This window comes from Aythya ferina (assembly GCF_964211825.1).
Source record: "Aythya ferina genome assembly, chromosome: 4".
Classification (NCBI taxonomy): Eukaryota; Metazoa; Chordata; class Aves; order Anseriformes; family Anatidae; genus Aythya; species Aythya ferina.
Genome location: NC_140300.1, coordinates 69,500,881 through 69,523,397, shown reverse-complemented (window position 1 = coordinate 69,523,397; position 22,517 = coordinate 69,500,881). Strand labels below are relative to the sequence as shown.

Here is a 22,517-nt window from a genome sequence, read left to right as displayed (position 1 = left end):
TGTGTCCTCAGGGAAACTTTTTGATCAAAATGCAGTGGGTGTCTGGTAAGTACACCTGAAGTGCACGATGGAAATTCAGGCTGGGTGTGTGAAATGGGGAGAATAACTCTTCCTAACGAATCCATCAGTTTTCATTGTGTAAAGGCTACAAAGACAGCCGTCAGATTTTATTTTTTTTTGCCTGTTATGTTTGCCCTTCTCAGAAAGGAGGAAAGGAAGCTATTATTCATTATTTGATTTGTTTCAGAGCCATTATTGATTTTGGAAAATTCGATAAGCATCTGAATAAATAGTTGTTCTATTGGTTCTTTCAAGTGGAGCAAGACTTGGCAGAAGTTTGCCTTGGTGCAGGGCAAACATGACAGAACTGGTCACCAGGAACCGACATTTCGATTCTGTGTAAGCTGAAAAGCAGCAGTTTAAAATCCCTTTCTTTCTCATTTTCTTTAACTAGTGATGCCCAAAAACGTCTTAAAGGACTTGGGGTGGTAGCAGGGACGGTGGTGGGATATTTAAGGAGATACTGCCTTCTGAAATTTCCAACCTTTTCAAATTTATTGAGTGTTTCTTCATGTATCCAATATTCGTCTAGCTACCCTGCCGATTTTGATGCAAAATTTTCTTTGTTGTTTTGCGATTGCTAACAATTGATAGGAAGAGGAAGTCTTTGAATGAACTGAGTCGATGCTTTGGAAGGAAAAGTAAAACTTTTACAAATCCCTTTCTTTGTAAGTGGTAATTATTTGTTTTCTTAAGTTGAAACCTATCCAAGCAACAACAACAAAATCACAGCCAGCCCTCAAGATTAAAGAAATCTGAAATTTAGATCAAGAACACTGTACATTGAAATTGTCCTTTAAATACAGTAACTGTTGGGACTGTACAGCAAATATTTGACTAAAATGAAAAGAAGTTGGTAGAAGCTGCTTAAGGTTGGTCAGCATTGGAGGCAACAGGGCCTGGGATGGTCATTGAATACTTCTGGGGTGGCTCTGGAGGAGCAGGTAAGAGCTGGCTGATGCTGGAAGGCTTGTGGAAACAAGTCTGTGTGTTTTAGGTGTTTTCTTTGTTTGAAATAATCTGATGCAGTGAAGGCAATCTGCAGTGGAAATGAAGTGGAAGAAAGCTGATGTCCCAGAAGGGCTTTGGTTCCAAGCCTTGTTCCGTGGTGGGACTTACCCATTCCTCAGAGCTAGGTGGACGTGCAAACCAGATGTGTAAGTGGGGAACTGGAAAGATAACGAGTAGCTAGGAATGCCATAGGGGGAAATGCTAACAAGGATATCTGCATAATTTGTGTGTGTGTAAATTCTTTTGTTTTCATGTTTTTGCTAGCATCTTGTCCGGGGCCTGTCTGCGATCTCAGCTCCTATCAGGCTGGAGATCCCTGATTTTTATTTCTGATACCTGACGATGGCTTAAAACACCACAGAAATCGTTTCTCAGTCTAGTCAGCACTTCAGAGTACTTGGGCAAAGGCAGGGGCGTGCAGCCTGGGGCAAACAGGCTTAGTGCCCTTGCTGTTGTGGGGTCCTTGGTGGCATTACTGGGCTTCGCTGTGCTGATCCCAAATGCGCTTTAATTAGGACAGGTGAGGAGAAAAGGAGCTAGACAGCATGAGTCACGTGAACCCTTCTATCCTGCTTTTTATGTTCTTTGCTTTATTTTTTTTTTCTTTTCTCTGTCCTTTGAGTCTCAGGCTTTTATGAAGAAAAAGACGTGTCTGGCTTTGTCAGACAAGGTAATTACATCTTTTAAACTATAGCTGTCTGCTGTGACTAAAAGATATCAAAACAGTCTTTAATGTCCTGATGCTGATGAAAATTTGCCAGGTGTGAGTGGTTGATAAGGCTGCTGTTAGGTTTATTTTTCTGGCAGCATTTAGAGCAGGCCACTAGAAAAGATGGGCCCCTGCATTTCTCATCTCCTTTATTTTTTCCCCTAAATCTTGTCCTCACATGACAGTGGTGCCACTCTGTTCAAGGCGTTTATTTCCCTTAGTCTTGCTTCAGGATTGTCTTGTAGACTTCTCAAAATCTGTCAAACAGTGTGTGGCTTAAAACACACGGGTTTTAGCAGGGCTGCTAAAATGAAAACTTTGCGAAATGCTTTTTCACTTACTGTTTTCTTTTTCTTCTACATTCGGTATTAAAAAAATGTTAGTGGAAGTGAAGCAGCAATAATCTGTTGTAAAGCCCCAACCCCATCTCGCTGAAGTGAACAATAAGAAACCAGCCTTTCATTAACACTTTGCCCTTGCCGGGCCTGAGAAACTCCTCTTTTTTTTTGCCTCTCCAGTCGAGCTAGCATTGTGCCTGGCCATCAGCTTTGAGACGGGCCTTGTCCCAAGGGTTCAGGCTGTTTGGCCGACAAAAGGCAGCCGGAGAAACTGCTTCCCAGGCACTGCCGGTCCTCAGCGTGCCACACATGCGCCGAAGGCCGTGCCTCTCGTTGACTTCTTTGCGGTGGTGCTGTCGGCTCCATTCTTTCACCTATCCATATAATCTATAGCTTCAGGGCTCCTGGTCTTGTTTCTGAACTTTTTCGGAAATTTGCATTAGCTGGGAATGAGAAAATGTTGATTTGTGGAAGTGTCTTGCACCGGGCTGTAATAAGCGGATGGTTGAGCTGTCACGGCCTATCGCGTCTGTGGGACTTAGCAGCGACCTTTAATCAGCAGATTATTGACACGACGTAGCAAGCCGTCTGGTAGGGCTGTGGAAGTTCAGGACCTTAGGGAATGCTAATAAAAGTTCCTGATCCAGGTTACCGCCTCTAAAAGAGAAAAAGGCTTACGTATTTTTGCAGTTTGTTTTCATTTTAAGGTCAGTGAAAGGTGAAGAAAACAGTACCTTGTACTCGAGGCCCAAAGCTTTTTATCAGCAACTGTAGCATTGCACTGCTGCCAGTATTCACTTTTGCACTCTTGCCATATGTTGAAATCCTCTTTTTGATGATTTCATCTTCCAAAGGCTGCAGGTGGAGGGGTTTGGACAAAGAATACGAGGCCCTGTGGCTACTTACTGCATTTCCCCTGCAGCTTCAGCAGCAGCGTCTTGTCCTCGCAGCTGCCATCTCCCGTGTTTCATACCACAGTGAAAATTAAAACGTGTTTGGAAACAGCAACTCTCCAAAGTAACTGCAGCCTCGGTCCTTGATGCATGTGAGTGACCATAAAAAGGAAACACCACAAACAGAACCACCGGTGCTCGTTCGTGCTCAATTCTCTTCTTAGGATCTACAGAAAAAATAAATTAGTCATAGGTGGAGGCTTGTTTTTGCTCATATTGTTTAAAGTTGTTCCAAGCGTTGAGTTGCATGCGCTACTCTTACTTTGAAGGGAAATAGGTTTACAATTTTTTGGCCTAATCCCCAGTTAGCGGGATTTAGCGGACAGAATTTTAATAACGAAAAGGGTTACAAATTAATACCAAAAGATAATACTTCTGAATATTTCGTAAAGCATCCCAAAAGCTAAATGGAACGTGGGAATATGAAAGAGCTTTATTTTTAGTTCTGTTCTTCATTCAGCCAAGCATAAATTGATTAGATACTGCGCTCCTTGTCTTATAGTGTTTTTCTTCCATGTCAATTTTACCAGAACTGTAGCAGTAACTTCATAAGAGGGCTTGTCAGAGTTAATCATTTCAGCAGTAGAATAAAGCAGTGATATGTAATGAAATGTGTATTAAGTATTAAATGTTTTAGTGACTTCTATGGAAAAAAATAGTACACCTCTGAGGCCTTTTTTCTGACTTCTAAAATATATTAAAAGATCAGATTACCATCATCTGTTTATTTTTTATTTTTTGCTATAATGGCACCAATCTATTGCTCCTAATCCCTTTTTGTAGACACTGTGGGATTAAAAAGCCACGCTATGCAATTTCACTGAAATGAGTGTTATTTTTTTTTGGTAATTTGCTGTAACAATGTACTCTATTCACTCAGCAGTAATTCAAAACAAAGAATTCCCCTTATGAATCCATTGGACGTTTCCTGATCCTTATTAATTACTGTCCAGGTTGCAGCCTGCGTTTCGTGGGATGGATTTGAGCAATTGTGAGGAAATGTCACGCAGCACAGATAAACTCACCTCCATTGACGGCGCTTGTTCAAAGAGTGGTCTCTGAGAAGTGGATCAGGGATAATTTGTCTTGATTAAAATGTCTCTGGCTTTGAGCTGGTTCACATGCTTCTGGCAAAACTTGCTGCTGCCTAAATGGTGAGGTGATGGAGGACACGAGGTTGCTTGTGTATGAACATTTTTGGCACTTATTTTTTCTGGAGAAGGTATTGGATCTTGGGGTGGAAGAATTTCACTTCAGGATTTTTTTTTTTTTTCCTATGCAAAACAAATAGCAGTAGCGTTGTTAAGTTAAAGATATTAAAAATAGCTGTCTTTCTACGATGGGAAAATTTATATAGAAGGACTTCCTCAGTGCCTGTTTTTAAAGGTGTGGGAGGGATAGATGAGGAACTACTGGTTAAGTTATCAAGCTTGATAACATGACAGTTTGCAGTTTCTAATCTGCAAATTCAGGGTAAAAAACAAACAAAAAAAAAAAAACAAAAAACCTAAAAGCTGAAATTGTGACATCAGGATACTTTAAAAAAAGATTTTATAATTTCTAATTGATAAGAAGGACTACAGCAGCTGGGAGCCTGTGTGCTGGGGTCTTGCCAGAGGTGTGGAGAAATGGAAGCCCATCGTTTCTTGAGGAGCAGGCCCTGGTTCCTGGCATTTCAGAGGTCACTTGTTGGCCACAGACCACCTCCATTTTAAAACCAGATCTTTTTCGGTGTTAACTTGAATTTCATTTTGCGTGCTGTGACAGGGCGTCGCGTTCGCTTCCACTCTGAAATGAGGTAGCGAGAACTTACCTGGATGCTTATCGTGCAGCTTTCCATGCTCCGTGTGGTGAGAGTGTGCTAAGAATAGCAGTTGCTTACTGTAGTGCCAAGGGGACTTCTTCAGATGGGCAATTTTCAAGTTCACCGAGCACAGGAAAACAAACCAATTTGAGTTTAACTGCAGTATAAATATTAGAAAGGAGTCAGACCTACAAAAACACCCTTTAAAGAAAAAGGAAAAAAGAGAAGGGAGGGAAAATGCAAGTCCGAGGTACAGGATTTTTTTATATAGTTCCTGATTATATTTTCTCTTTTGGAGCCAGCAAAATATTCTGGTCAATATGAAAAAAAAAATGATAACAAAAACATGCCATTTGTTTTTTTCCCATTTTTGGATTTACTAATATTGTGCATTAACTTACAAGACTGTACGGGAGAATACTGTACAGATTTTTAAGTGTATGTATATATGAATGTGTACACATGTGGTAGGTTTGTTGCCTGTATTATTGCTATTCCTGTGTAATTCTGGGACAGCAGAGTGGCTGGGTACCCGGGAAGTCCTTAGTGACGGGATCTGGAAGAGTGAATTAAGTAGAAAGTCTATCCCCGAGCTTAAGCTGAGCTCTTAATTGTATTGCTTCTGTCAGGTGAGATTGACCCACAGAGCTGCTGTCGTGTTATCCTGGCACAAACTCCCAGTGCTTTAAGCCCTGACTTATGGAAAACTTGCATAGCAATGTGGTGAATTACTCAAAATACATTTTCTTTACTGTTTTTCCAATGCATAGAACAAGCTATCTGGGAGCTTGGGGTCCTTGGTGTTTTTTTTTTTCCCCACAGTTACTGCTGATTCACATGACAGAAGCAGGCAGATTACCAGGGTCCCTGCTTAAGTTGTTGTTACATTGATTGGTGAAGTTGTGCTTAGAAGGAAATCAATGTCTTTTATATATGAGTATATTCTTAGGACTCAAACCGGATCCAATTATTTTATATTTACTGGGAGGTGAGAATCGAGGAAATCCTTAAGCTGATGAAAAGAGTGAACTCTCTAAATGTTATTATTATTTTTGTTGTTGTTGTTGTTGTTTTGTTTTCTCCTCCAGGAAAGGTGAGACCTGCAAGATGCCTTAGTTTTGCAAGGAGGTAACCATTTAAAGAAAATTGGACTACAGCATTCTGTGAAAGAATGCAGAAATATAGGTAGCTATTCTGGGAGGTGAAACCCTTTAAGCTGCAAAACTGATTGCTTGTAGTGTAAAGTGGCAAAGCAGAAGATCTGGGAAGGGTGGTAAATGTTCCGATCAAAATTTGGCTTTCTGAAGAAAATATTTTTAAAGAGGAGATGCAGCAGGTGGCTTCAGATCCTGCGGCTCTATTTTTAGCTTACTGAGCCTGTGATAGAAATGGGTGGCTTCAGAACAAAGAACAACTTACTGGTTTACCACTGTGTGTTTGTTTCCACTTCCCACTTTAACTACGTTTGTGTTAATAAGTAAGTTCTTCTAAGCCGGGTACCCGGGACTTCAGCAGTAACTGGGGGAGGTTTTTTAAAAGCTTCTGGCACTTCCCAGCTGCAATTACAGTCAGAAGGGAAAACCTGGAGGATAATGCCTTAGTTTCATGTGATCGTTGTATGCACTTTGCCTGGAGAACTAACGAAGCCAGATTTCTTCCACACTTTTTCCAACATCCAAAAAAAAGAATATATTTTTTTCCAAACATCTTTGGTTCTGTTGTCTACCTCTAGGTTGATGCGGTGTCGTACGGGAACAGACAGTTGGCCCAGCCAGCAGCCAAACCCAATCTCTCTTAGTCACTGGAAGCGTTGCAGAGTGTGGGCTTGCTCCTTCTGCTGCTGCTTTCACAGCTCCAGCCTCCACATGGCCTCGCGTCTGGTCATGAGCTCTCTGTTTGTGCACAGACAGCGATGGGGGAGCGCAGGGGGCTCGCTTCACCAAACGGGGCTTCGAAGTGCCCCCCTGGTGCATCCCGGGGGATGCTCGGCTTGCCTGGAGCTGTGCAGGAGAGGCACGAGTAGGAGTGAGGCAGCGAGACTGAACTGCTGGTGAGGAAAGCTAGGCCACGGATCCCTTGTCCTGCATCGTTACACAAACATCATACGGATTGACTGCAGTTCAGGCCAGGGGAAGAACCCCACTCCTGAATTTGGGGCGCATCCCTTACACACACAACTCATTTCCCCTTCTGCTCCGAGGCAAGAGATGGCAGTGCTAATTACTGCGTGAACTGGAGGCAAGGCCAAAAGCTATCAGTGACATCTCTGTCCTCACTGCTCTCCTTTCTCTCCCTTTTCGGTGCCCTCAGGGCAGCTGCTGTGGAGTACAGTGGCACGATTTGGTGCATCAGGGTAGAGGATCAGGCAGCACCCTGCACTTGCTTGTTCCTATTTGGTGCTGACCAAAATCAAGCAGAGGCCACGCGAGTGCAGCCAGGAGAGCGAGTCGGGGCCAAAACCACAGCTGCAAGCCCCTGGGCCCCTTCCATGCTCCCTGCCTGGACATGGGTCAGTGCTTTCCTTGCCAGGTGTCATGGGATCGATGGGAGATATGGACGGAGGTATGTCTAAATGACACACAGATTCCGACTGGGTACAATCAGAGTGAAAAGTCAAATTCGGAAAAGAGAAGAGCTGCCAGCACCAGGAGAGCTGGGGTTAGAGGAGTGGGGGGCACCCAAGTGGAACAGTCACACGAGGGGCTGTTGAGGACATGCTTAGAGCAGATACATCTATTTTCTGACTTCTGCAGCATACGACACTGTGTGTGGAGAGTTAAACTCCCTTCCATCCTCACGGCCCATATGCTCGGCCCTCCTACTGCTCCAGTTTGTGGTCACCTTTCTTCGCTACGAGGAGGACGCGAGGTGCCGGGGAAGGGTTCTTGCTGTGACAGTTTGTCACCAGTTGTGCATCGCCCAAGACCTTTTTTCCTCTCGCTCTTCCTCTGTGTAGCCCAACGCAGATTAATTGCAATGTTTGTGCTGCAGGGAAGGACCAAATTTGAAGGTCTCTTCCTGTCTCCTGATGTTTCGGTTCAAGTGAAGGAGTATCTAAAAATGTGAGCGGAAAAAACAACTGAACAAAAACTAAACCAAAACAAAAAGGAAAGTAATTTATGTTCTGAAAGACTTCTGACTTTGTAGTGGATGAACTAAGATGCAGATTAAGGGGGAAACTTTCCCTTCTGAAGGGTTTTGAAATGGGAGAGAAACGCCTGAGATGGAAGAGCAAGCAAGCGGACTGTTCTGCATTTTCTTGGGCATATTAGTCAAGACACAAATTGAGTTGTTTTTTTTAAAAGGCACAGGAAAAAGTTGTTTGATGTTGCTTTTCCTTACTCAGTGACATTTTTGTTCTTTGCGTTTACTTCTTGAGAGTTTGGAAGTGGCTTCCAAATATACGTGCTCTTAAACAAAAGCAGGGCAGAAAGCTGGAGGAACTATGTTAAGAGTGGTTTCCTCTCCAAATCCCTTTCTGGGAAAGCACGCTGCTGCCTTTCAGGTTGTCTCCTCTCCTGCTGCCTGTGCGTTTGTCACGGTTACTGGCTGGACAGTAAAACCAAAATCGTTGCCTTTGGGTAAAGCTGCAGTAATGTTTTTAAGATCCTAAGCTGTTTTTTTTTTCTCTGCAGTGTTAGGCTGGTGCTTTTGTGCTGCAAAATGTTTATTTTCTCAGCCTGCTTGGCTTCAAATTGCAGAGCAGGCAGGGAGGTGTTGAGCTCCGGGTTAGCCGTGTAATGCTGCACGTGTTCTCCATTTGTGCTCAAGTTTTTCTCCCAGCCCTACCTTTTATCCCTGCCTTCTTTTATGCTGGTGTTTTTAGCTGGAATTAATTGTCTCTGGCTAACAGCTGAGGTGCATCCTTTGCTCCTTCTATGAAGATTAGGGGTGAGGAGTCTGCTGGTGGGGCACTCAGGAGGCCTTTGGAGCCCCTCACTCTGACAGAGGTCTGCTGTTTTTATTCAGTTTGTGCCCTAACACGTCACTGTCATGCCGTGTGCCCAAAGCAGCACTGTTCAACAAGGTCTCGTGGGACTCTTAAAGGCAGAGTTCCCCAGAGTCGTATTAACTTTGACCCAAATGAGCCAAGCACAGCAGCTTGTGCCTGGAAGGCTTGCCTTGGGACCCTGTGGGTTGCAGAGGTCCCGCTTGAGATTCTGCATAGGACAAATGTTCCATGGGAAACTGATTTTCTGTGGCACCCAATGCTAAAAACGGGATGTTTTCTGTTAAAGCAGTGTCCAGACAAGCATGAAAACTTGCCCAGGATTCTTTTTTTCCTATTAAGAAGCCGCTTTGTGCTCTGATAACACCTTCTGCCTGGAAATCCTTCTGGGGCTGAGCAGGAAGCAAGGAAACCCATTTCCCGTCTGTGCTCCATTTCCAATCCATTTCCACTGTCCTCCTCGCTAATGACTGTGCAGGTAAAGCTGGGATCAAACAAGCAGCAGCTTCGCTCTTACAGATAAGGGTGAAAATGAGCTTATCTGGTGGGCTCATGCTCCCTGCACGCTGCCTCCCCCGTGGAGGAGCGGTGGGCAAGGACTGACCGCAGGAGCACAGCTCTGCAGCAGTAGGGTCTTTGTAAGGCAGCGTCACTCCCTTTTTATAGCTTTGCTCCTAGCGAGCCATCTGTACGTACTACAGCTACGTTTCCACATCCCTCGAAGAGATTTTCTAATGCTTTTTTTTTTTTTTTTTTTTTTTTTCCATCCTGATACGCCTCAACAGGAGGAATTGGCTATTAGCATTTGTGCAAGCTGGAAGGTCTTACAGGAGGCAAAGGCAATGCAGTCATCAGGAATCAGAGTTTGTGGAAATAACGTAGTTCAAAGCGACAATGAAATCAGGAATGAGAGATGGTACTTAACATATGAACCTTTTGTATGACCTAGAAGATACTGCTCATGCTGTTGGTTGGGTTGGTACCATATGAGAACAGATCCTTTCACAGTAAGTTCGAAACCTTACAACATGGTTCTGTTTCTTCAACATATTTATTCTTCAAACAAACGTAATGCCTCCAAATGAAATGAAACGGCCATGATAGCACTGCATAGTCCCCAAAACAAGTCCAGCATGGGTGCCAGGAGCAGAACCTCCCCAGGGCGCCGCATCGCGTTAAGCAGCCCTGATTTGAAGGGGCACCTTGCAGAAGCGAAGAGCGTTTCCCCTACATGTTTAGTCAAGCCCCCGATTCCTCTGTGGAGAACGATGAATAATAGAGATGCTTTTGATGCTGTCTGGAAACAAGACAAAGGGTCAGCAGCCTGTTTCAGTTAGCCACGCAGCTGTTTTACGGCTGCTTTTGTGCACTGCCAAACGGTGGAACTTGTGCCGAGGAATAAAACCTGCAGGTAAACAGCGCTGCGACCATTTGGTGCCTCCTGTTTGTTCCTCCGTGCTTCTGTTTGAAAAGAATTTGGAATCACAAGTTTGTTTGCTCTACCCCCTGCCAAGTCATGTTATTGCAGAAATGACAGATTGATGTCTACTTCTGCAAATTTTACCTTCAGTGGAAGATAGAAAGCTATCTTGTAGTATAAAAGTATCTAAAAAAAAAACTTTAATTTTGACATAGAGTAAAAATTTGACTTAAATTGATGAATAACCAAATACATCAAGGGCACATGGCGGTAGCTTCTAGATTTAGGAAGAAGCAGTTCCCTACACGAGAAACTGCCAGGGTAGGTTACCTTCTCGTCTGGAACAGAATCTTTCAGAGCCCTGGTCCACAGACCATCTGTGCCTCCAAAAGCTGCCCTGGGAGGCCTACACAGCCATGCTTAATATTTAATCAGTAATTCCTAATTCTGGGCAGTTACGGTGTAATGGGAAATGTTGAGTGTAAAGGGAGATGTTGAGCGTTGACAGTGGCTAAAAACACTACCCGTTGGCTGTGTCCCGCTAGTGCATGGGCTACCGGGTTCAAAACCATAAAGAACTTCACAGCCCCTCGTGTATCTGCTCATCATAATTGTTCTGGATATTGGAAGATAGCTCGGAAGCGAAGCCAGGGAAGAGGCCCACGGCAAGGTGCACGCAGCAGTTTCTCAGTCTTCCCACGCAGGACCTGAGTTTGGAGAGTCTCGCTGGAACTTGGAAAGAGTTAAGTTTAGTTTATCTAGGCTTGAGGGGAGTTGTTATTCCAAAAGTTGGAGCAGAAGAAATTGAGTCTAATGCATCCTCCTTTTTTTTTTTTTTCTGTTTTCCAGTATATCAATTTCTGTGGACAAGAGGAGAGGGACTTGAGTCTTTAGGGACTCTTGCTCCAAGCTGATTGGCAGTACTTACAATTGCACCACCAGAAAGCAATAAAATAAATACATAGAGCAACTGTAACACAAAGCAGATGTCTTGCTTTTGCAATTAAAGAACTGGAGAAGGCAATAAGAAAAATAATAGCAAATGTCTGCGCGTTTGGGAGGGCGAAGTATATCTGGCTTACTTTTAAAACAAACAAAACGGAAAACCCCATACTGGTGCAAATAATAAATACATTAACAGTTCCAGTACCTTGCACTGAAAAGTGGGGTCTCTACAAGCTTAATTCGTCATTAGAAAGCATCATGGTAAGAGTTGTGCGAGATGGAGCAGACAGCTTTTCTCTCCGTGTTCTCAGGTCTGGTTTTCTACTTTGGGGGATTGTATAAAATCAGTTATGTCTCCGATACAGCTGAGCAAAAAATGTGTGAAAACTGGGATTTGTTTCTTCTCCATGTATGCGTTGGGAGGAAACAGGTATCACAGGGACAGTAATCTGTGAAATGTAGTTTAATGTATTTTTAAAAGCTGAACACAGAAAGGAATTTGACGTCTTTTAATCTATGTTCAGTCTATATCCGAACGCCGCTTTGAACCAAAATGGTAATTAGTCACCTACGCAGCATCTTCATTCACCAGCTGTAGTACATGGAGTTTTCTTGCTGGTAATGTCTCAAAGCAAACAAGAAATGGGCTTTAGGTGAGCACATTCTTTGTAAGCACTACCATAAATGTGTCAGCGTGTACGTACATTTTGAGCAGTTTGCCTTTCCCATAGTCACGGGGTGTGTTTAGCCACCTGGAAATGAGATGCTGTACCTGTTCGTGTTGGGAATGGAAACGTTGCTGGAACTGGAGAGGAGGAAAAAAGGGGTTCACTGGGGTTTTAGAGCTGTTTAGGAACTTGTCAGTGCTGCTTGTATATACGTGCAGGGCTCAGAAGCCCTGTACTTCCCTGCTTATGTTTCAGGATGTGAAATATTACTCTCCGTGTTGTCCCGATCGCTGCTGCATTTGTCAGTAAGACGGTGCACCCTGCTTTCCCTCGCTGTGCTGGCTTGAGCCACGCAGGAGGAGGTCCTGCTGTGTGGGTTGCTGCAGGATCCTGCAGGGAAGAGGCGCCGAACCGGCTGTAGGACCCTGAGTTTTCTCACTAATGCTGCACGCAGCGCTTGGGGCAGCTGGCAGGTCTACGTGCTGCCTCAACACAGGGCTTAAAAACATAATAATAATAATAATAAAACACCATCGTGAGGAAGTTCTGGTTCTGAACTTTCACAAGTTTGACGTGTTCCTGCTAGTGCGCGTGTAATGAGGTGGGGAAGGGAAATCTCAGGCAGCTGTGCCGTAGCACTTCCCCGCTCAACTCTTCACTAACACGTTCACACACAGACCTACGCTGGGTTATGCACATGGCAGAGTAACAGACCTTTTTGCTGCTCGGTCTGCAGCTGTCGGGCTTTTGGTTGAAACCCGGTGCCAGGTTACTTAAGAATGTCAGCTGCAACGAAACGTTCGCTATACGAGGCCCTGCCTGATGGCTCTGCTTAAGCTCATCTCCCTCTAAAATGGTATCGAGTATTTACATTGCTATTTACCTCAGCATCCCTTAGATGAAATGCCGTTCTGTATCCCTAGCAACTAAGAGTCATTTACTTCCATGCAGGCAAGACTGGGAATAAGATATATGCAGCTTGAAACACTTATCCATCAATCCACTTCTGAAAACTGCACATAAACTCTGTAAGTAGGGCAACAGCACAAGTATTGCTACACTTTCTGCTCTGAAATACCCACGCTCCTTATAGAAGAGGAATCTAAACACATTTATTTGATGTTTACAGACTGAAAGCCTATGGCTCAAAAAGTACTATTGTGCAAGTTTTTTGTAACGCTGTAATACTCTGGAGGAATATTTCAATGTTCTCTTGCAAATTGCTGTTAAAAAAAAAAAAAATCAAGGTTTTACGAGCTCTGTCCCAGATCCGGTGACCATTTACAGTCAGGCGACATGGTCTTACTAGATGTCTGTGGAGAATTGAGGCCATCTTTGTCTGTATATATTGTTTAGTAGATAACGAGGCCAACTTCCACCTTTTTATTACTCGTTGGAATAATTTAAAGGATGTGAATGAAATTTTCCAGACTTAACCGAGAAGATGTGGATACTTGTCATCCTCTCCTCACGTGCTTAGGATGTGAAGAAGTTTTCCTTCTGGTTGCAGGCAAGCAGAATAAGACCTTCTCGGAGCCATCTGCAGAGGGATTACAAGATAAGCAGGATATACATCCTGCTTTGCCTCTGCTTCTAACAGCAAAAATCCCCCTGCATTTTTGCTAAGCACTTTCTGCTTCTCTTAGGCTACACAAAAGTTTTTCCTAATTGTCAAGAGATGCTGGAGTTAATCCTGGAGAGAGGTGCAAGTCTCCTGGCGAACATCTCTCTCGTGCCAGAGGGGATTACCGAGAGCATTCCTCGGAGCTTCACCCTACAGCAGGCTGGTTGTGCAGGGGTGGGCATTGCTTGGGAGCGATCCTGGGGGGTTAGGTTGGCAGCATGCCTAGCTCAGTATCTTGGTTTAAATGGTGCAAGTAGAGTTTGGCGAGGGAAGGAGGCGTTCAAGCAACAGAGCATCAATACAGTGATCTCTTCCTGCTTATTTTCTCCTGCTAATCGATGGTTTGAAAACTCTCTGAGCCAGAAGCTATGTCAAAGTCACTCTTCGTTAGCTGTGGATCCTCCATTAATTTATCTAACCCTGTATTCTGGATGTCAGGAAGTGTTTGACTTGTTCAGCATCCCGTTTCATGTTCCCATCCCAACCCTTTTCTTCTCCTAATGGGTCTTGACCATTGTTCCTTTTTCACCAGCTGCTCAAAAGGCAACTGGACAGAGATTTCTGTTTTGGAATATGAAGAGGACAGAGCAGCAAGTAAATCTGTGAGTCCTCTTGGAGAGTTTTCAAGAGAATCAATTTCCTGGGTTTTGTTAACAGGCTTGCCAGAAGCTTGACAATCTCAGTTTTTTTAGGTGCTTCAGCTTAGCATTGTACATTCTCCTCTCAGTTTACAGGTTGAGTAACGAGATCAGTCTGGCTTGAGACCCATATAGTCTGCTATAAGTTACCTTCGGCAACCTGTGAGGTAATACCTTATCCCTGTATCTCTCAGCAGCTGCTGAAGAATAAGAACACTCAACTGGATTAAATTTAATAAAGCTGGTAGATCTGAGACAGACTTGCAGCTGATGTGTATGGCTGTTAAGTTACGTATGTGTGCACTGATCAAATTCTTTTTTATTTTTCTATGCTCGCTCAGTTCAAAACTATGTTAAGCTCCTTGCAAAACATAGTGCTTTGTGTCTCTCTAGAAGTAAAAATTCTCTGCTTCCAAATGCACTTATGGATTATTTTTTTTTTAAATAATGTTTTTTTTACCCCACTCCCATTCCTTCGTCCTTGCTACTTTTGGCTGTGTAAGAAAGAAGGAAAGGAGCTTGATATGGCAAAAAAATAATAAAAAAAAGAAAAAAAAAGAGAGAGAGAACTTAACTGCATTTGTCTGAAAGTGATTTGGAAACTTGTGCAGCTTAATCTTGTCAAGTTTCAAATAAGCAGCCCAGTCAGAAGGATTATACACACTTCTGGCAAGCTGTGCGACCACAGAGAAAGAACAGTCCTGATGCAGGTAAGATAACCTTTTCCTGCTCACGTGGTGTACCGCAGGAGACTGTACTTTCTAATCCATTTTTTATATCTTATAGACAATTAAGGCTGCTGAAATTGCAGACTTTCTTGACCTGTTTTTCTATTCAAGAACATTTTCAATTCTCCTTGTCTTTAATACAGCCAAGCTTGTGACGGATCCCTTGCTGCCTTGTAGTATTGTTTAAATTTGCCATCGTGACTCTTGGAGTCAAAAAGGAGAGCGTCACTCCTGTTAGCCTAGATGTGCTTCTGGGTGAGCTGGCGGCGTGTAGCAGTGCTGGGCAGGCAGAGCACGCTTGCAGGAGATATCACAGAGATATGAGGGGTATTGGGGGACTTCAGGGTATTGCAGTGAGGATGTAATCCCCTTGATGCTGAGTTATGCTGTATGGAAATTCCTGTGGTATGGAAGCTAGAACTGCCACTTAAAGTTAGCGTAGATAACAAAGAAGGAATCTTGCTTTGAAGCTGGTGAAATCACTTCTGGGAAAGCTTTTAATGTTGATATTCCTGCCTCCTCCCACTTCTAAACAGAAAAACATTTCTGTCCTGTTTTGCAAAGAAAAATCGTTAGGATACTTAGCTGTTTATGCAGATCTTAAGAGAAAACATGCTACGTGCCAAAGTAAATCTGTGCGCTGTGTTGTCCAGAAACCACAAGGAAAAACAAGTTTGATGTTCAAGCACCATTCAATTACATGCCCTGAAATTAGAGTGTGTGTAATTTTCTTTTTAGCTAGCACTTCGGTTTAAAAAAAACAGGGATTAAAGTTGGACAGGTGGATGTTTAGAGATGTGCTTAGCCTCCCAGTATATGTTTTTTTTTTTCAGTACTCTGTGTGATTGGTACCGTATCACGCCAAATATACAGTGGTGGTGTCAAGAGGTGGAGTCTGCCTTTTCTGCTTGTTTCACAGATGCTTTGTGTGGATTTTGTATGGAAATCCTGTAGTGTGTGGAGGGCAAGGATACACTTAAATTATTTAGTGGACTGGAGAATACGGGGATGTAGCAAACCTAGATACTGCGCCCCTTTCCGTCATTGTTGGAAGGCATTTTCTTCTCTGAGTTTGCTACTTTTGAATCCCTTGGTGGAGAAAGGATGGTCTTTCATGCATTCCTTTATGAAATACAGAAACGTTCAGTATGAAAAGGGTTAGTAAATGTTGGCTTTGGTTTTTAAAAATTCTTACTCTTTCAGACCTGTGAAGTCAATCCCCTCACCTCCCCCTTCCCCAAACCCAGTGTTATATTATGTTTAAACATCTTTCTATGTCTCTGGATAATATTGCTAAAACAGATAGTAAAAGTATATTTAGGCTCTCTTTTAATCCCCTTCTCTTAATGAGTGGTCTGTGAGAGGTGTGAGGACTGTTGTTCTGTGCGTGTGGTGGATAATACAACAGCAAAATAACGTGTTGCTTGCTTGTGAAGTTTGCCTTGGGGCAGTCTGACAAGCCAAGAAGCCTTATTTGTGTGATGCTGTGAAAGTGGCATTTATTGTATCTACTATTTGTATGTAGAACATCCCTGAATGAGCTGTGCAACCTTGAAAGTCCCCTCAGTTTTACTGGTTGAGTTGTAAAATAAATTAAATAAAAAACACACTGTATGCATATTTTAAAACTCTTGCTAAGCTCCCAAAGTCCAGATAAAATTGATTTTCCAACACAAAGGATAAGGTAATATGAATGTTTAAATAAATAAATCTATAAATTTGTAGTTCCCATTCTGATATTTTTTTTTATTTTTATTTTTCCCTTTAGTTCCTTGGCATAGCATTTCTTGGCATTGGACTGTGGGCATGGAATGAAAAGGTAAGTTGAATGTGGCATCAGACTCACCTTATTTCTTTTTTTTTTCTGGTGAAATACTGGAATAGCAGTATGCTGCACGTTTTGTGTGTCCACACAGTTTTTACTGAAACAAAATCAAGCTTCTCTGTCAAATAAAACCTTGGCTTGGCTCACCTAAAGGAAGATCCTTGGCATTTTTCCTGAGAACGCTTTGGCAAGGAATCATGGCTGACACTTGCACATAAAATAACCATTGCAGCCCATGCACGCTCCAGCGGCAGCACAGGCGCTGGATCGCTCTGCTGAAGGCGGTGTTGGCAGCACGGCCCTGCTGCACGTGGCCCCGGGAAGGGAGAGGGAGCCTGCGCCTCTCAGGGGGCAGCTTCTTGAAAGAGAGCCTCTCCAGCCTCCTTGCTGAACGTAGCAGGCTAGCTGCTGCTCCTCTTAAGGAACAGAAAACCAAACCTGAGACAAAACAATTGGTTTTCCTTACGCAAATGAATTTGTCCACTGGCTTTCTGTTTCGAGGCTGTAAAATCAACTTGGAAAGGAGAAGAAGGGGAAATAAGGGTGGGGAGAGAGATCCCACTTGTGAACCAGAGCCTAATTTTTAGCTTGCTTGCTGCAGAGCTTGGGAAGAAGATAAAATATCAAAGCATAATACAAAAAACAAGTCAGTATGTACTGGGTTACTGAATGAAGAGCTTGGCCGTAATATATCAGCTGAAATTAAAGCCAGGAGTTTCCTTTTCTTCTTCGTTTAAAAAACTAAGTTGAAAATAATAAGACATGGTTGATAGCAATGGTACTATGATATTTAGTTACATAATGTTTTTCTTTTCTGATGGAAAACAAAGTAAGTTCCAAAGTGATGCTCACTTCAGGCATAACTGGTGCTTGCAGCAGAACAAAACAACACATTGGAAACATTGGAGTTTTGCCACTTATATGCAGGACAAATTTTGCTGATTCAGAAGTGATTTATTGACTTAAAATCTAATTGCTCTGTGCATGTGCCTTGGTTACTGATAATTACAAATAGTATTTCTCAGGGCTAGTAATAGGGTATTAACTAACTTGCACTGTATACACCCATATATGCAAGTTTGTGTTTGTATATATAATGTGTATGTATGTGTATGCATGTGTATTTACCTACTGTATGATGCTCATGTTGGATGGCTTGAATAGGCTTGGAAAAGGAGTGCTGTCACTCAGCAAAATGTAAAAACATGTTTAATTTAATTCTCTGAGCATACTCACAGAGCTTATGATGCTGATGTTTAAGCCTCAGAGAAGTACTTGATTTCAGAGTGGCTTCCCAGGCAAGTTTTTAATGTTTTTATATCGTTCCAGTGGTAACACAAATGATTCCTGTTTAGAATAAATGAGCATGTAAAGGGAAATGAGCTATAGTCTAGTTTGTGTAGTCTAAAATACACCACCCCTACAGCTTGAGGTTGTTCGAGCAGAAAGATGGCTTGTTAGGTTTTACATATCTTCTGTATGTGAAACCGCCTCCACTTCCAAGTAAAAATGCTTTGGGTTCATAATTGTTAATAACCAGAAGCCAAAGCTCATGTTTTTACTTGAGATCTGGACATCTGTTATCGTGCCATCTTAAACCCTCAGTAGTCAGATCCTGCAAGAGGGAAGAAATGTCATGTTGTTTTTAAGACAAGCAAATAAAACCTATTGCAGTTTAATAGGCATCAGCTCAGGCTCCATATGCGGTAGGTTTTCATGTATAAATGAATAAATAAAATGCTGTTTCTTGCTCGAAAGCAAAGGTCTTCCCTTGAAAATGAGCATCATCTCTCCCCAACTGCTGCCCTGTGGTGTTTAGTGTGTACTGCTTCAGTTTGTGGTCTCATCAATCAAAATGCGGTATAGGTACAGAAGAACTGCAATGCTCACGAGCATAGAGAGGCTTGATTTTTTTTTTTGTAGCAGGAATTATGGAAGCATGGCCCTGTGGCAAGCCAATTCGGGACCTTTTCTTCATGCAGCTCTCCGGGGGACAGTACATGGCGAGGCCCAAAGCTGCAGGGCCGAGTGCCAGGTAGCCGTAGGCCTCATGGAGCTGCAGGGGGGCAGAGCAGTTACAGCCCCTGTGGAGTTGTTCTTGCCGTGTGCCTCTTGGCCATTCTGGTCTGCTGTCATGGCCTACTGTAAGACAGTGAATCAGCTTTGCAAAAAAGGACCTATAGATCCTGGTGGGCTCCTGGTTGACTGTGAGCTAGCTGCTGGCATCCTGGCCCACGTTAGGCAAACAATTGCTGCCCTCTGCTCAGCGCTGGTGAGGCCACACCTGGAGAGCTGGGTCGTCTTCTGGGCTCCCTACCCTGGGAGAGACCAGCAGAGGGTCATGAGGATAACGAAGAAACTGGAGCTGAGAGAGCTGGGACTGCTCTGCCTGGAGAAGAGGAGGCTCAGGGAGATCTCAGCAAGGGATCTTCAGGATTGGGTCTTCAGAAGGGCTTCTCCACTGTGAGCTGGTACGATGGTGGAGAGGATGTTATTTCTGTCTTGAGTCATCTGGCTTTATATCCAGCTGTGTTGCTCCATATGCTGGCCATCAAGTTGCATATACTTTTGCTGTGTCAAAGAATCTTTTTTAAGATAGAAAGATCATGTACAAGGCCATGTTAAAAATGCAGGATGTAATGAAGTAGTCCACGTTTTACAGAAGTCCTGTTTGCTGCTGGGTAAAAACGGTTTGTGGTAGATCTGTGGATATGGTGGCTGGTTTCTCTTAGCTAGGTTGGCTTGAATTCCCCCCTTTAAACTTTGTTTTAAAGAAAAAAGAAAGAAAAAAGAGAGAAAAAAAAAAAAAGCACACTGTACAGTCTCGTGACCTTCCTTTGCAGGGAGGCGAAAGAGCTCATTTGTCAACCAGGCAGCAGAATTGGCCTGACAGCCAGGCGGCCAGGCCTAAACAAAAACTGGGCAATTAGCATTCTGAGTCATGAACCTGGCAGAGAGCTGGGGGGGCAATAAACTCGGGGCATGAATAAAGCTATCTATACATGGATGCACTATATAGCTCACAGTCTCACAGTGTTTTCAGGCACGCTGCAGTTGGGCTTGCACCATTGAAAAAACAAAAGTAATCCACAGCAGCTGGTTTTATTTCCCCCCCACACACCCGACTAGTAGCATGAACATTGTTAGCATAGAAAGAGTGTGTACTAAAGAGCTTGTGGTAAGCCCAAGCAACTTAAGCTACATTTACTCAGTAGCAGGTGGAAAAAAGTTTCACTGACTTTTTTTTTTTAAAGCATTTCAAGCATTTATTTTCGTTCTGGTGACTTTTTAAAAATCAACTAACATCGTACAACTAACATCGTACAAAAATTGGTTGAATTATGTTAAATAATATGGTCTTAAGGCTCATTGAGAGTGTTCGTGGTATGATGCCAGTAGGTACTTGGGAAAACAAACTTCCAGGTTCTCCTGCTACCTGCAGCAGAGTTACATGCAAGTGCAGTGAGAATGAACTATGAATTGCTCATCTGTCTTCTGACACCTTACAGGACCATCTGTGGAGTGGGAGCTTTTAGGAGAAAAGTTTAGGGGTCTGCACTAGGCAGCAGGTTGTAAAGGTAGAGATGCTAAGGTGGGGAAAAAATGTACAGATCCTTGCAGAATTTGTCAGACTTAGTTCCCATATAAAGTTGTCTGAAATGAGGAGGGAGAAGTGGAGGAGGCTGATCACGTGCGTAAATATGGTTTGAAGGCTTTTCGTGATTAAATCAGCATAACTAGAAAATACTCCAACTCAGAAGGCAGGCTGTGTGATTTGGAGCACCAGCACGGTACTTCTGTGTGCCTGCATGGTTTTCTTGGTGAGCAGGAGCTCCAGGTCTGGATCTCAAGGTTTAAGCTGGACTTTTACATGTCATTGAGACTGGCTTTGGTGTTCTAGGACAGGCTAAACTCCCTACATAGAAACAGCCATTGTTGGTCAGCCCAAATCTGCCTCCCTCTTGCCCTGAAATTAAAACTACAGTGTTTTTATTTTTTCAAGAAGGAATTCTTGCTGCTCTTTACTGTCTCAGTAAGGGGCAAACGTCAAGAGGGAGTGATACAGCAGTTGCTCCATAGTTGTTGCTTGTGCATGTCCATTATTTAGCTCTTCTAAAAAAAAAAAAACAGTTGCTGACAGCAAAATGCTGTTCGTGTCCTGTGGGTCCTCACAAGCTGAAGGGTACTCAAAGCATATTTCTTGCTTCTGTGGTTTTTACATGACTGGGAAGGACAGAAGGGTATATTAATACTCTCTGTTGCCTTTAATTTAAATTTCAGTACCTAAAGATGCATTATTTAAAGAGGCCCTTAAATTGTTTACTAGCGTTCCAAGATCTTGTAACCATTAATCCAGAAAAAGGCAAAAATCTGTATCTCAAATGTGTTTATGCCAGCCATTTGCCTATTGAACTCTGCCTTGCCCTGACAAGGCGGTTAATTCTCCTTCATTAGGAGCTTGGAAAATAAAGTTCTGCTGCTGTTACTGTTTGCTGTGGAAATGCAAAACCAACAAAAATCAAGGAAATAAGTTTTGTAAACATCCCCCACCTCGTTTCTCTCTCGCAAAGACAAAATTCTGGAGTGGAATTAATTTGGCATGTTTCAATGGCTATTGTTCTGTTCCTCACGCTCATTCAGATGCGCAGCATGGAGGAACGGCATGAATTTTATGACTAGGAAAGTAGACATTTTTCCATTTTAAAATAATACATTTGGAAATACTTTTATTTCCCATCACTCTCGTATGTTCCTGTTTGCCAGTGTTTCTAAGTCCTGCAGACAAGCTTGTGGGAAGGTTAATCCTCGGCCTGCAGAGAAGAAATGTTTCTGAAGGTCTCATACTGCTGAATCTTTCTTCTGACCATTTTATTTTTTACCCCAGAAGTGGAATTCTGCAGCAGAAATGTTTAGTGGCTTTTTTTTTTTCCTGTCTTATTTTGTTGTTGTTGTTTCCTCTGCTTTCTCCCATCCTCCTTGTGTTGGTTTCTCCTTTTTAAAAGCCTGCTGGGTTGTTGTTTTTCATGGGGACTGTTGAGTCCTGTTCTTTCACATTCACCCTGGTGGGCCGAAGTGTGCTTTCACAGTGTTATCACCTCTTTGTTCCCTACAACAATTATTTTCCTAAGTTGTCTCTGACTCCAGATATCTTGAATTTTCATTACTGGGGCAGCTTTCCAGAGCTGCTGCTGTCTGTAGTGCTTCTGCTCGCAGCCGTGTGCTGCTGTTTTCTTCAGTCCAGTTCTAGTGCAATCCCATGGACTGAATGCCTGCCGTTGGCGGAGAACATGGATTATATATCCCAGGGGCATGTCTTCCTTTGTAAGTAACCTAGGTTGTGTGCTCTGAGACTGTTACCTGATGTGAACTGAAGCATAGCTCGTGGGGAGTCCCTTTAAAGGAGCTCACCTAAAATGCTAATGTAGATTTGTGGACATGGGAAGAAATCACCTTAGCAAGGTGACTGCAGTTTTGCAAGATCTTCCGAGAGGCCTAGCTTGGCCAGCTGGTGTTTGTTGGTGTGGCAGAAGGCACCACCACTGCTCCTCCTGCCACTCCTTTGCTGGGAAAGGAGCAGGTCCTGCTGTTTCACTTGGCTTTTCTCCTGAGTTGGTGTGTGGCAGGAGTATGAGATTGGTCTTTCCTGTTGCGCTCCTGTCTCGTGCTATCCTAGTGACTGCAATCAAATCCACTTCACAGGTAAAATAACTTTATTCGTAACTTCACCATCACCGATTTTAGCTCAGTTACGGATGATGATTTTGTCCCTTCACAACCCCAAACAAATTTTTGACTTGTGGTGGATGAAAAAGTTAAATAAAAACCCAGGTGCTTGTGTGTACAG

At 43.1% G+C, this 22,517-nt stretch overlaps 1 protein-coding gene across 2 annotated transcripts in view; it reads left to right on the top strand.

Moving 5' to 3' along the window:
* The window catches only part of TSPAN5 (tetraspanin 5), an 85,735-nt gene that overhangs the window by 33,998 nt on the left and 29,220 nt on the right, over positions 1-22,517 (top strand). For both annotated transcript variants that reach the window (XM_084519399.1, XM_084519398.1), the window contains one exon: positions 16,616-16,666. In XM_084519399.1, coding sequence (XP_084375525.1) covers positions 16,616-16,666 — 51 coding nt within the window. The remainder of the gene's footprint in view (positions 1-16,615; positions 16,667-22,517) is intronic.